Source organism: Salvelinus alpinus, chromosome 29, assembly GCF_045679555.1.
Source record: "Salvelinus alpinus chromosome 29, SLU_Salpinus.1, whole genome shotgun sequence".
NCBI classification, from domain to species: Eukaryota; Metazoa; Chordata; class Actinopteri; order Salmoniformes; family Salmonidae; genus Salvelinus; species Salvelinus alpinus.
Genome location: NC_092114.1, coordinates 8,474,057 through 8,489,056, shown reverse-complemented (window position 1 = coordinate 8,489,056; position 15,000 = coordinate 8,474,057). Strand labels below are relative to the sequence as shown.

Below are 15,000 nucleotides of genomic sequence, written 5' to 3'. Positions count from 1 at the left end.
GACGTTGACACCCGTTGACGTTGGAGTCTCTACAATGCATGGTGCATGGAGACATGTGTGGGAGTGTCTGTACAGTGGAACACAAGGCCTTGGTCTAGATCCAAGAAGAGGTCACGAAGGGTCGTCTGCCCCTGTTGTAAAAAGCCTCTTCACTCGCTCATTAACATATGTGGAGAGTTCAATGGATGCAGCTGCTGCCTATCGGTGTTTGTGTATGTTTAGGGTTATTGTTCAGGGTTATTGTTCAGGGTTATTGTTCAGGGTTATTGTTCAGGGTTATTGTTCAGGGTTATTGTTCAGGGTTATTGTTCAGGATTATTGTTCACGGTTATTGTTCAGGGTTATTGTTCAGGGTTATGGTTCAGGGTTATTGTTCAGGGTTATTGTTCAGGGTTATTGTTCAGGGTTATTTGAAAGAGAGTTCAAGGCATACAAGCGTACGTGTGTGTCTCTTTCTCCATCAGATCTCTTCTAAGCGTAAAAAGCCTGGATCCATATAGACATAGAATCACTAGAACAACTATGGCTGGAACAACCACATCATTTTGCTCCAGAGTGGAGCAGCAGTCTAAGGCACTGCAACTCAGTGCTAGAGGCGTCACTACAGACCCTGGTTCGTTCCCGGGCTGTATCACCACCGGCCATGATCGGGGGTCCCATAGGGCGGCACACAATTGGCCCAGAGTCGTCTGGGTTAGGGGAGGGTTTGGCCGGGGTAGGCCGTCATCGTAAAATAAGAATTTGTTCTTTACTGAATAAAGGTGAAATAAAAACAACTAAAAAAATAATAAAAACACACTAAAAAATGTTTAAGTAGATGGTCCATGAATGGTGTCTGTTGCTGTGAGTAGATGGGCAATGAATGGTGTCTGTTGCTGTGAGTAGATGGTCCATGAATGGTGTCTGTTGCTGTGAGTAGATGGGCAATGAATGGTGTCTGTTGCTGTGAGTAGATGGTCCATGAATGGTGTCTGTTGCTGTGAGTAGATGGGCAATGAATGGTGTCTGTTGGTGTGAGTAGATGGTCCATGAATGGTGTCTGTTGCTGTGAGTAGATGGTCCATGAATGGTGTCTGTTGCTGTGAGTAGATGGTCCATGAATGGTGTCTGTTGGTGTGAGTAGATGGTCCATGAATGGTGTCTGTTGCTGTGAGTAGATGGGCAATGAATGGTGTCTGTTGCTGTGAGTAGATGGTCCATGAATGGTGTCTGTTGCTGTGAGTAGATGGTCCATGAATGGTGTCTGTTGGTGTGAGTAGATGGTCCATGAATGGTGTCTGTTGCTGTGAGTAGATGGTCCATGAATGGTGTCTGTTGCTGTGAGTAGATGGTCCATGAATGGTGTCTGTTGGTGTGAGTAGATAGTCCATGAATGGTGTCTGTTGCTGTGAGTAGATGGGCAATGAATGGTGTCTGTTGGTGTGAGTAGATGGTCCATGAATGGTGTCTGTTGCTGTGAGTAGATGGGCAATGAATGGTGTCTGTTGCTGTGAGTAGATGGTCCATGAATGGTGTCTGTTGCTGTGAGTAGATGGTCCATGAATGGTGTCTGTTGGTGTGAGTAGATGGTCCATGAATGGTGTCTGTTGCTGTGAGTAGATGGGCAATGAATGGTGTCTGTTGCTGTGAGTAGATGGTCCATGAATGGTGTCTGTTGCTGTGAGTAGATGGGCAATGAATGGTGTCTGTTGCTGTGAGTAGATGGTCCATGAATGGTGTCTGTTGCTGTGAGTAGATGGTCCATGAATGGTGTCTGTTGGTGTGAGTAGATGGTCCATGAATGGTGTCTGTTGCTGTGAGTAGATGGGCAATGAATGGTGTCTGTTGCTGTGAGTAGATGGTCCATGAATGGTGTCTGTTGCTGTGAGTAGATGGTCCATGAATGGTGTCTGTTGGTGTGAGTAGATGGTCCATGAATGGTGTCTGTTGCTGTGTGTAGATGGTCCATGAATGGTGTCTGTTGGTGTGAGTAGATGGCCCATGAATGGTGTCTGTTGCTGTGAGTAGATGGTCCATGAATGGTGTCTGTTGCTGTGAGTAGATGGTCCATGAATGGTGTCTGTTGCTGTGAGTGGGGCTGTGGCGGTCATGAAATTTTGTCAGCTGGATATTATCAGGCAAAAGACTGCTGGTGTCACGGTAATTGACCGTTAATGAACATAAACACATTTAGCATCTCCAGGCCTCCACATATAAACTGCTGATGCTTTTGGAACGTCTACATTTAAAAAGGTCTAATAAATCAATTTAATATTCACCATCATAAAAAATCCATTAGATTTTTATGTCAGGTCAACAACAAACAAAACATGTTATAAAGAAAATGTATTTCAGAATAACAGAATATGAGTTAGCCTACTGTATGTTATCTGGCTATCATATACTGTATGCCATAGGCCGTAAGCTTGTTCATTTAGCTTGATCCTGGACTTCCTGACGGGCCGCCCCCAGGTGGTAAGGGTAGGCAACAACACATCTGCCACGCTGATCCTCAACCCTGGGGCCCCTCAGGGGTGCGTGCTTAGTTGTCTCCTGTACTCCCTGTTCACCCAGGACTGCGTGACCAAACACGACTCCAACACCATCATTAAGTTTGCCGACGAAACAGCAGTGGTAGGCCTGATCACCGACAACATTGAGACAGCCTATAGGGAGGAGGTCAGAGACTTGGCAGTGTGGTGCCAGGACACCAACCTCTCCTTCAATGTGACCAAGACAAAGGAGATGATCATGGACTACAGGAAAAGGAGGGCCGAACAGGCCCCCATTCTCATTGACGAGGCTGAAGTGGAGCAGGTAGAGAGATTCAAGTTCTTTGGTGTCTAAATCACCAACAAACTATCATGGTCCAAACACACCAATACAGTTGTGAAGAGGGCACAACAACATATTTTCTCCCTCAGGAGACTGAAAAGATTTGGCATGTGTCCCCAGATCCTCAAAAGGTTCTACAGCTGCACCATCGAGAGCATCCTGACTGGTTGCATCACCACCTGACCGTATGGCGCTACATAGGGTAGTGCGTACGGCCAAGTACATCACTGGGGCCAAGCTTCCTGCCATCCAGGACTTATATACTAGGCGGTGTCAGAGGAAGGCCCAAAAAATTGTCAAAGACTCCAGTCACCCACAACTGTTCTCTCTGTTTCCGCATGACAAGCGGTACCGGAGCGCCAAGTTTAGGTCCAAAAGGCTCCTTAACAGCTTCTACCCCCAAGCCATAAGACTGCTGAACAATGAATCAAATGGCTATCACGCCCTGACCATAGAGAGCATTTTTATTCTCTATTTTGGTTAGGTCGGGGTGTGACTAGGGTGGGTGATCTAGTGCATTTATTTCTATGTTGGCCTGGTATGGTTCCCAATCAGAGGCAGCTGTTTATAGTTGTCTCTGATTGGGGATCATATTTAGGCAGCCATTTCCCCACCGGTTTTTGTGGGATCTTGTTTCTGTGTAGTTGCCTGTGAGCACTGCTTGACCTTCACGTTTAATTTGCTGTTTATTGTTTTTGTGAGTTTCCTTTACTAAACATGTGGAACGACGAGCGTGACAGAAGATACCACCACAACAGGACCAAGCAGCGTGCCCAGGAAGAGAAGGTATCCTGGGCTTGGGAGGAGATAAAGGAGGAGAAGACGCAGGGAGAGAAGGGAGGACAGCGACAACGCCGGGGTTCGCGGCCACAGAGTAAGCCCAAAAGACAGCCCAAATTTTTTTTGGGGGGGGGCGGGGGAAAACACGGGGTAGTCGGCGGAGCCGAGGAATGAGCCAGAGACCGTCAGGGAGTCGAAGGAAGAACTCGACAAAAGATTCCGGAGAGAGGTGGTGGCGATGAGAGTGCTGCAGAGCGGGCGTGCTGAGGAGCGTGACACCAGTCCAGTGTCATCTGCACCAGTTTCACATATCTGGCCTCCAGTGCGCCTCCCCAGTCCGGTACGTCCTGTGTTTCCTCCACGCACTCGCCCTGAAGTGTGTGTCACCGTTCCGGTACAACTTGTGCCGGTTCTACGCACCAGGTCTCCAGTGCACATACACAGCCCAGTACTTCCTGTGCCAGTTCCCCGCACTCACCGTGCCAAGTGTGTCATTGTTCCGGTACAATCTGTGCCGGTTCTATGCACCAGGTCTCCAGTGCGTCTCCACAGCCCAGTATGTCCTTTGCTAGCTCCCCGCACTCGCTGTGCGAAGTGTGTCATTGTTCCGCTACAATCTGTGCCAGTTCTACGCACCAGGTCTCCAGTGCGCCTCCACAGCCCAGTACGTCCTGTGCCTCCTCCTTGCACTCTCCCTGAAGTGCATGTCCCCAGTCCGGTACGTCCTGTGCCTGCTCCTCGCGCTCGCCTTGAGGTGCGTGTCACCAGTCCGGTACCACCAGTGCCGGTCCCAAGCACCAGGCTTCCTGCGACGATCCCCAGTCCAAAGCTTCCGGCGACAGTTCCCAGTCCAGAGCTTCCGGCGATAGTTCCCAGTCCAGAGCTTCCGGCGACAGTTCGCAGTCCAGAGTTTCCGGCGACAGTTCCCAGTCCAGAGCTTCCGGCGACGTTTCACAGTCCGGAACCTCCAACAACAGTCCACGGTCCTGAACCTCCAACGACGGTCCACGGTCCGGAACCTCCTGAGACGTCCACGGTCCGGAACCTCCTGAGACGTCCACGGTCCGGAACCTCCTGAGACGGTCCACGGTCCGGAACCTCCTGAGACGGTCCACGGTCCGGAACCTCCTGAGACGGTCCACGGTCCGGAACCTCCTGAGACGGTCCACGGTCCGGAACCTCCTGAGACGGTCCACGGTCCGGAACCTCCAGCTCCATGGCAGGAGCCTTCCTCTGCGCCGATGTCCAGTCCAGGCACGGCGTCCAGTCCCGCTCCATGGCAGGAGTCTTCCTCTGCACCGGTTCCCAGTCCAGGCACGGCGGTCAACTCAGCTCCATGGCCGGAGCCTTCTTCGGCGCCGGTGCCCAGCCCTGACCATAGAGAGCCTTTTTATTCTCTATTTTGGTTAGGTTGACTAGGGTGGGTGATCTAGTGCATTTATTTCTATGTTGGCCTGGTTGGGGATCATATTTAGGCAGCCATTTCCTCACTGGTTTTTGTGGGATCTTGTTTCTGTGTAGTTGCCTGTGAGCACTGCTTGAGCTTCACGTTTCGTTTGCTGTTTATTGTTTTTGTGAGTTTCCTTTATTAAACATGTGGAACCCAAATCACGCTGCACGTTGGTCTGAGTATATTTCCAGTTCGTACGACGAGTGTGACAATGGCCACCCGGACTATTTACATTGACCTCTCCCCCCTTTGTTTTACACTGCTGCTACTCTCTGTTTATTATCTCTGCATAGTCACTTTACTCCTACCTACATGTACAAATTACCTCGACTGACTTGTACCTCTGCACATTGACTCGGTACCGGTACCCCCTTTATATAGCTTCGTTTCTGTTATGTAATTTTCTTGTGTTACTTTGATTTGATTTTTTACATTAGTTATTTAGTAAATAATTTCTTAACTCTATTTCTTGAACTGCATTGTTGGTTAAGAGCTTGTAAGTAAGCATTTCACGGTAAGGTCTATCTATACCTGTTGTATTCGGCGCATGTGACAAATAACATTTGATTTGATTTGATTTGAAGATACACTTTTAACACAATAAAATAGAAAGGATGTTTTTCTCGTTTCGGAGCGAGGGAAGTGTTGAGCGTGAAAGTGATCATTTGAAACAGGTCCTATATACTAGATTTAGAGGTGTTTGGCAACTTTAGTTGTGAATGATACAAACCTTAACGTCTTAGAAATGAGAACGTATATGGGCGGCATGATGTGACTAGAGCCTATTGATTTGAGAAAGTAGTAAAAAAAGCTTGTGCACTGTTCCTTCCCTCGGGATGCACAGCTGTTCTCTCATCAAGTATGTTCACACATCAGACTATTCAAAATGTAATCTTGTCTTTACTAACATGTAAAATCAGGGGGGGGGGGCAGGGAAAAAAAGACATGGAGGCTACGCACTTTCCCGCCGGTCCGTTTTTCAATGATGCCTGGTAGACTACTTTGTTTTTACAGCGGAGCTGTACTTAATATGAGCAGCTGAGAAATATAAGAACACTTAATTCACCCACATGCATCAACCACTGTTTGAGGGGCATGCTCTCGCTGCGTGACAGGTGATATTCTCCCCAAACTCTGTATGCCATGGGCTCTCCAATCCTGTTCCTCTGCAGCTACCCAGTGCTTATTTTGGGAAAACAAGTGAAATCTGTTCGGGAACATCGATAGTAACATGTTTTAAGGCAAAGGGTGACTATGTTATTTTCAATTTCATTTGCACTGATGTCAGAGTGGTTAGAGGGACAATAGAACCCTGAGTACCAGACCATTAGGATCTGATGGAGGGACAATAGAACCCTGAGTACCAGACCATTAGGATCTGATGGAGGGACAATAGAGCCCTGAGTACCAGGCCATTAGGACCTGATGGAGGGACAATAGAGCCCTGAGTACCAGACCATTAGGATCTGATGGAGGGACACTAGAACCTTGAGTACCAGGCCATTAGGACCTGATGGAGGGACAATAGAGCCCTGAGTACCAGACCATTAGGATCTGATGGAGGGACAATAGAGCCCTGAGTGCCAGGCCATTAGGACCTGATGGAGGGACAATAGAGTCCTGCGTACCAGACCATTAGGGCCTGATGGAGGGACAATAGAGCCCTGAGTACCAGACCGTTAGGACCTGATAGAGGGACAATAGAGCCCTGAGTACCAGGCCATTAGGACCTGATGGTCATTAGTGAGTTGGGTACTACCAACCATGTCCAGAGTGCCAAAGAGGAGATTACCGTGACCCAGCGGTCACGTGGAATTTTACTGCGGTCATGACTCACTTCCGGTGTGGCGGTAATACGGTCACCACAACAGCCCTACTGGATGGTCCATGCATGATGTATGTTAGCGTGAGACAGACAGGCAAACAGTTCTGGTTCTACAGCTCTAAGTCTAGTCTACCTACCCAGCTCTCTGCTTTTTAGACTTGTCAGAGATGCCATCTCGAGACATGAGCTTGTTGAAGACCACAATACCGATCAGCATGTTCATCTGAAAGGGATAGAGAGAGACAGAGAGAGAGAGATTCAGGTTAAGCGTTAAGATCTGAGACAAGACTCTGCCAACTATAATCCCTTCAATTCCCAGACTGAACAGTCTAAAATGGAATGTGGCTATGGTGGACAGGGTTATGAGTGTACGTGTGGTGTGTGTGTGTGTCAAGGGGTGGTATAGTTGAAGTGAGCAGATCCCGAGTCTAACCCCCTCTGTCCCGACCGTGCGCCCTTTAGGACTGAGTTCTACTAAGTGTCCTTACAACTTTGATCCCTGACCCACTGGTACACATTACACACACACACACACCGATGTGCGCGCGCACACACACACAGATTACGCATGCGCGCGCACACACACACACCCCAGCCAAGCTTCGTCATGAGTGCTTTTCCATTGGGGAATCCTGCCCATGTTAAAGATTTTCCACGCCAGTGACACGTCCCTCTTCATCCTGACCCCGTTTGCGCTCTCCTCTCCCACCTCTCCCTCCCTTCTCTCCCTCCTTCTTTTCCTCTTTCTCTCTAACGCTTTCTCCCCCACCTCCCATTCTCTTTCCCTCCCTTCTCCTTTCTCTCCTTCCCTCCACCCTTCTCTCCCTCCCTTCTCCCTTAACTCTCCTTTCCTCTACCCTTCTCTCCTTCCCTCTACCCTTCTCTCCTTCCCTCTACCCTTCTCTCCTTTCCTTTACCCTTCTATCCTACCCTCTACCCTTCTCTCCTTTCCTCTAACCTTCTTTCCTTCCCTCTACCCTTCTCTCCTTTCCTTTACTCTTCTCTCCTACCCTCTACCCTTCTCTCCTTTCCTCTAACCTTCTTTCCTTCCCTCTACCCTTCTCTCTTTCTTTCTCACCTGACTCTAAAGTAGCCCTCCCAATCCCTCTACAATCTCTCCACTCTCTTTAAGAGTGTCTGTCTACTCCCACAGACTGCCATAGAAAGCTTGTTTCTTCACCATGAGAAAATAATAGGAGTCCACTGGAACATAGTCCAGATCAGTGATCATTACTCCTGGACCTCAGTCTATTTCCACCACATGTCAAGCCCTGACCTTAGAGAGCCTTTTTATGTCTCTATTTGGTTTGGTCAGGGTGTGATTTGGGTGGGCATTCTATGTTCTTTATTTCTATGATTTGTGTTTCTATGTTTTGGCTGGGTATGGTTCTCAATCAGGGACAGCTGTCTATCGTTGTCTCTGATTGGGAATCATACTTAGGCAGCCTGTTTTGCCACTTTAGGTTGTGGGATGTTGTTTTTGTTGGCTCTGGTGAGCCTTCAAGACGTTACGTTCGTTGCTCTTTTGTTGTTTTGTTTTGTTTTTGTTTTTTAATAAAGAATCATGAACACGTACCACCCTGCACCTCGGTCTCCTTCTGACGAGCGTTACACCACATACAGTGTTTTTCCATACAAACGTTTGTCTCTATTCCACTGAGCACTTTAGTGTATTGATACAACTGCAATGTTTCTTTTTCATTGACTTCCTGTCCGTAGTAATCTTCATGTCTACTGCACTGAGCACACCATTGATCTTTCATTTCCCACCATAAATCTGTCTTCCATGTTGTTCGATGCTTTAACCTGCGTCTTTCCTTCCTGTTGACATTCCCGTCATGTACGACCTCGTTGCCCTGGGAGACAGCGGTCTCCAGCTCCGTTATTTGCCGAAGGCTAGATTCATAATTTTTTTCATTAATTAGACGGTCATCCTGAGGAGGCCTGTGTTACTCTGATCTACCTCGTCTCAATTACATCTGTTTGTCTGAGGGGGCTCTCCAAACACAACATGAGGGGAGCAGGGACACAAACACACACACACACACACACACACACACACACACACACACACACACACACACACACACACACACACACACACACACACACACACACACACACACACACACACACACACACACACACACACACACACACACACACACACACACACACACACACACACACACACACACACACGTATCTGGATTATTGAGAATGTGTGTGTATTGACACAGGGATTCACACTGGATACAGTCAGTAATTCTACAGACAGCCATACAGTAGTGATATAAACTCAGCAGAAAAAGAAAAGTCCTCTCACTGTCAACTGCGTTTATTTTCAGCAAACTTAACATGTATAAATATTTGTATAAACATAACAAGATTCAACAACTGAGACATAAACTGAACAAGTTCCACAGACATGTGACTAACAGAAATTGAATAATTTGTCCCTGAACAAAGGGGGGGGGGGGGGTTAAAATCAAAAGTAACAGTCAGTATCTGGTGTGGCCACCAGCTGCATTAAGTACTGCAGTGCATCTCCTCTTCATGGACTGCACCAGATTTGCCAGTTATTGCTGTGAGATGTTACCCCACTCTTCCACCAGGGCACCTGCAAGTTCCCGGTCATTTCTGGGGGGAAGGGCCCTAGCCCTCACCCTCCGATCCAACAGGTACCAGACGTGCTCAATGGGATTAAGATCCGGGCTCTTCGCTGGCCATGGCAGAACACTGACATTCCTGTCTTGCAGGAAATCACGCACAGAACAAGCAGTATGGCTGGTGGCATTGTCATGCTGGAGGGTCATGTCAGGATGAGCCTGCAGGAAGGGTACCACATGAGGGAGGATAATGTCTTCCCTGTAATGCACAGCATTGAGATTGCCTGCAATGACAAGTTCAGTCCGGTGATGCTGTGACACACCGCCCCAGACCATGACGGACCCTCCACCTCTCCTGAGTACAGGCCTCGATGTAACGCTCATTCCTTTGACGACAAACGCGAATCCGACCATCACCCCTGGTGAGACAAAACCGCGACTTGTCAGTGAAGAGCACTTTTTGCCAGTCCTGTCTGGTCCAGCGATGGTGGGTTTGTGCCTATAGGCGACGTTGTTGCCGGTGATGTCTGGTGAGGACCTGCCTAACAACAGGCCTACAAGCCCTCAGTCCAGCCTCTCTCAGCCTATTGCGGACAGTCTGAGCACTGATGGAGGGATTGTGCGTTCCTGGTGTAACTTGGGCAGTTGTTGTTGCCATCCTGTACCTGTCCCGCAGGTGTGATGTTTGGATGTACCGATCCTGTGCAGGTGTTGTTACACGTAGTCTACCACTGCGAGGACAATCAGCTGTCCATCCTGTCTCCCTGTAGCACTGTCTTAGGCATCTCACAGACGTTGCAATTTATTGCCCTGGCCACATCTGCAGTCCTCATTTCTCCTTGCAGCATGCCTAAGGCACGTTCATGTCTTAACGACTGTTCCACAGGTGCATGTTCATTAATTGTTTATGGTTCGTTGAACAAGCATGGGAAACAGGGTTTAAACCCTTTACAATGAAGATCCATGAAGTTATTTGGATTGTTTCAAATTATATTTGAAAGACAAGGTCCTGAAAAAGGGATGTTTCTTTCTTTTGCTGCGTTTACATTATTAACAAAGCCACAGAAACATTCTTACGCTGGCGCTCTATCTCTCGGAGAAGTAGAATGGTGCTACATGCTTTTTAATAAAGGCTTTGCAACAAAATATCTAGGAGAACTAATAGTTTTATAAATATGACCAAGAGGACTCTTGCATCCAAAGACCACCTTTCCACCTATAGTGGGGAGAACAAGTATTTGATACACTGCCGATTTTGCAGGTTTTCCTACTTACAAAGCATGTAGAGGTCTGTACTTTTGTATCATAGGTACACTTCAACTGTGAGAGACAGACAAAAGGTCTGTATGGAGGAGTGGGCCAAAATCCCTGCTGCAGTGTGTGCAAACCTGGTCAAGAACTACAGGAAACGTATGATCTCTGTAATTGCAAACAAAGGTTTCGGTATCAAATATTAAGTTCTGCTTTTCGGATGTATCAAATACTTATGTCATGCAATAAAATGCAAATTAATTACTTAAAAATCATACAATGTGATTTTCTGGAATTTTATTTTAGATTCTGTCTCTCGCAGTTGAAGTGTACCTATGATAAAAATTACAGACCTCTACATGCTTTGTAAGTAGGAAAACCCGCAAAATCGGCAGTGTTTCAAATACTTGTTCTCCCCACTGTATATTAAAACAATTGAGGTTGACTCTGGTAAATATGCCTAATGAAGTGAACTCATGCTTTTACTTTTGTTATTATTATTATTATTGGACATAAACGACTGTAAAAACACCAGCAAATCAGCTTCAAGTGAGTATTCCCACGCATAATAAAGAGATATTTGTAATTGTATACAAATGTAAGCAAGGTTTGAAATTATAATTTTTTTGTCAAATATTATATCTGTTTGGGCTTTTTGTGGTCAATTTGCAGTCTACTAATAATTTGTAATTACATTCCGGGCCCCTGACCATCCTTTCAATGATCCCTGCTTTACAGTAATGACAATTGAAAAGGTTGAAGGTTCCAAGTACCAGGTTAGAGAAGGGTTTCTCTGTCAATGTTCGCTGCCATTGTTGTCTGACACTGGCAGTGGTGGGAAAATTAATCAATTGTCATACATCAGTAATAGTAAAGATACCATAATAGAAAATGACTGAAGTAAAAGTGAAAGTCACCCAGTAAAATACTACTTGAGTAAAAGTCAAAAAGTATTTGGTTTTAAATATACTTAAGTATCAAAAGTAAATGGAATTGCTATTTACAGATGAATCATTTGTGTTTAGTGAGTCCACCAGATCAGAGGCACTAGGGACGACCAGGGATGTTCTCCTGATATGTCAGGTGGTGGTTGTAGCTGGTGCATGAAGTCAGGCGCAGGAGAGCAGAGATGAATGAACAACACACTTTACTTAAGGCAATAGCACAAAGTAACAATCCCAATGTGCAAACAAATAACTGTTGCCACAAAACACAAGAAAAAACAGCACCCGGAAAAAAACTGCCGGAAACGTACTGACCTAACAATAAACAATCACACACAAAGCCATGGGGGAAACAGAGGGTTAAATACACAACACATAATGAGGGAAATGAGAACCAGGTGTGTGGGAAAACAAGACAACACAAATGGAAAATGAAAAATGGATCAGCGATGGCTAGAAGACCGGCGACGTCGACCGCCGAACACCGCCCGAACAAGGAGAGGCATCGACTTCGTAAGAAGTCGTGACATGATAAGCGCGTGAATTTGACAATTTTCCTGTCAAAATGTAATCAGTACTTTTGGGTGTCATGAAAAATGTATTGATTAAAAAGTACATTATTTTCTTTAGGAATGTAGTGAAGTAAAAGTTGGCAAAAAAATATATAAACAGTAAAGTGAAGTACAGATGCCCCCAAAAACGACTTTAGTACTTTAAAGTATTTTCAATTAAGTAATCTAGGGAGTTTTTCCTAGCCATGTAATGAGTACTTTTGGGTGTCAGGAAAAATGCATGGAGTAAAAATTACACTATTTTAGTTTGGAATATAGAGAAGTGAAAGTTGGTAAAAAGATAAATACTAAAGTAAAGTAACATACAGATACCCCCAAAAACGACTTCAATAGTACTTTACTTAAGTACTCTAGGGAGTTTTCCCTAGCTACATCTGCATTGCTTGCTGTTAGGCGTTTTAGGCTGGGTTTCTGTATAGCACTTTGTGACATCAGCTGATGTAAAAAGAGCTTTATGAATACAATTGATTGAATTTGATTGATTTACATCACTAGACACAGGTTACTCTGAAAGAAACCGCTAGTGGCAAATAAAGTATTAAATGATTCACTTTGTCGTATTTATCTTCCTGCTGTCTTCGAGTAATGGTTAGGATCTGGAGCAGTAAACAAGTTGCTAATGCCGCGTTCAAGACCACTGGGAACGAGGACATCTCTGACTTCCGACTCCATTGCATTCAAGACCACTGGAAACTCTCAAAACAACTGGGAACGAGGAAATCTCTGACTTCCGACGTCATTGCATTCAAGACCACTGGGAACGAGGAAATGTCTGACTTCCGACGTCATTGCATTCAAGACCACTGGGAACGAGGAAATCTCTGACTTCCGACGTCATTGCATTCAAGACCACTGGGAACGAGGACATCTCTGACTTCCGACGTCATTGCATTCAAGACCACTTGGAACTCTCAATACGACTGGGAAAATAGCTTTGAACGGTCATCCAACTCAAAATTCCAAGTCTGAAAGTCGGGCATCTTTCTAGAGCTCTGAATTTCCAACCTGAAGATGACTGACATCATGATTTGACCTTGTTTTTTTCTGAGTTCCCTGTTGTCTTGAAAGCACCATATATCAACCATCTGGGGTCATCTAAACAGTGTTTATTCCTCACCCCTATCTGACCTGTGTGACAGGCAGAAGAAATAGATAATGGAAAGGATTATAAATTCAGAGTCGGGTCAATGCCTGTCGACAGACATCCAGACTTACCAATGACAATAGGGATAAAAGGTACCCACCAATACGATGACAGCTGCAGGTCCGACAAATGCGTAGAGAAGCCCGCCTTCCAAGGACAGCCAGCAACTAAAAGAAGAGAAGAAAAGAGAGGAAAAGACAGGAAGTTATTAACAATAATGTACAACTTCTGTAAAATGCACTTTGTTCTGTGTTTCATTTTCCCAATGACTAGTTCCTATGTATGAGATCCTTTTCTATTTCTCTTCAGGGGGTTCTTTCCAAATACTTTATGTAGGGGATTCAAAACCACACAGTAAAACATAAACATTTCTTCGTTTGTGAAATCACTTCATACAAATGGCCCTAAGTGCACTGCAAAAACACATGAAGGGTGAAAGGTTAAAGGTGAAAATGTGTACTCACTAGCTGGGTGTACCGTAACCTCTGGCTCTAGTGAAACCTACTGACACAGCAACCACCAGGGCTGGGAGACCTGAGAGAGAGAGAGAGAGAGAGAGAGAGAGAGAGAGAGAGAGAGAGAGAGAGAGAGAGAGAGAGAGAGAGAGAGAGAGAGAGAGAGAGAGAGAGAGAGAGAGAGAGAGAGAGAGAGAGAGAGAGAGAGAGAGAGAGAGAGAGAGAGAGAGAGAGAGAGAGAGAGAGAGAGAGAGAGAGAGAGAGAGAGAGAGAGAGAGAGAGAGAGAGAGAGAGAGAGAGAGGGGAGATACTTTTAGAATAGAGAGAAATGAGAGAAAGACAAGTGACAGAGAGAGAGGATTATATAACAGCAAGAGAACAGACACATCCCCTTGACAATATAGCCACACAGTGTGCTATTTCACAACCGTTAGCTGACTAGCTTATGACTGTAGACTGAACATTTTCCTCCTCTATTCTCTCTCTTGGTTAATTAATGTATCTATGACTTATATCAGGGTTAACCCGAGGCGGTAGAAGTAGACCTAGTATGGATCAGAGTTCACCACCACGGGTAATACAGCCTTGGTTAGTGTACTCCGTAGGGTCCCTATCCAGTGGCTGCTGTTTTCATCTCACCATACGACAAGAGGATTCTCTTCTGTGCTGCAGTGTTCTTCTTTGGGTTATTGACCTTCCCTCCCTCTTCCCTGTTCCCTCCCTCCTCCCTGTTCCCCCATTCCCTCCCTCCTCCCTGTTCCCCCATTCCCTCCCTCCTCCCTGTTCCCTCCATTCCCTCCCTCCTCCCTGTTCCCTCCATTCCCTCCCTCCTCCCTGTTCCCTCACTCCTCCCTCCTCCCTGTTCCCCCATTCCCTCCCTCCTCCCTGTTCCCTCCATTCCCTCCCTCCTCCCTGTTCCCTCACTCCTCCCTCCTCCCTGTTCCCCCATTCCCTCCCTCCTCCCTGTTCCCTCCATTCCCTCCCTCCTCCCTGTTCCCTCACTCCTCCCTCCTCCCTGTTCCCCCATTCCCTCCCTCCTCCCTGTTCCCCCATTCCCTCCCTCCTCCCTGTTCCCTCCATTCCCTCCCTCCTCCCTGTTCCCCCATTCCCTCCCTCCTCCCTGTTCCCTCCATTCCCTCCCTCCTCCCTGTTCCCT

The 15,000-nt window shown here is 46.4% G+C and overlaps 1 protein-coding gene across 1 annotated transcript in view; it reads right to left on the bottom strand.

The window, feature by feature from the left end:
* LOC139558863 (adhesion G protein-coupled receptor B2-like) overlaps positions 1–15,000 on the bottom strand; it is a 635,752-nt gene that overhangs the window by 120,315 nt on the left and 500,437 nt on the right. Inside the window, exons 20-22 of the mRNA XM_071374380.1 lie at positions 13,854–13,923; positions 13,490–13,556; positions 7,007–7,092 (exon numbers count right to left, since the gene is read on the bottom strand). Coding sequence (XP_071230481.1) covers positions 7,007–7,092; positions 13,490–13,556; positions 13,854–13,923 — 223 coding nt within the window. The remainder of the gene's footprint in view (positions 1–7,006; positions 7,093–13,489; positions 13,557–13,853; positions 13,924–15,000) is intronic.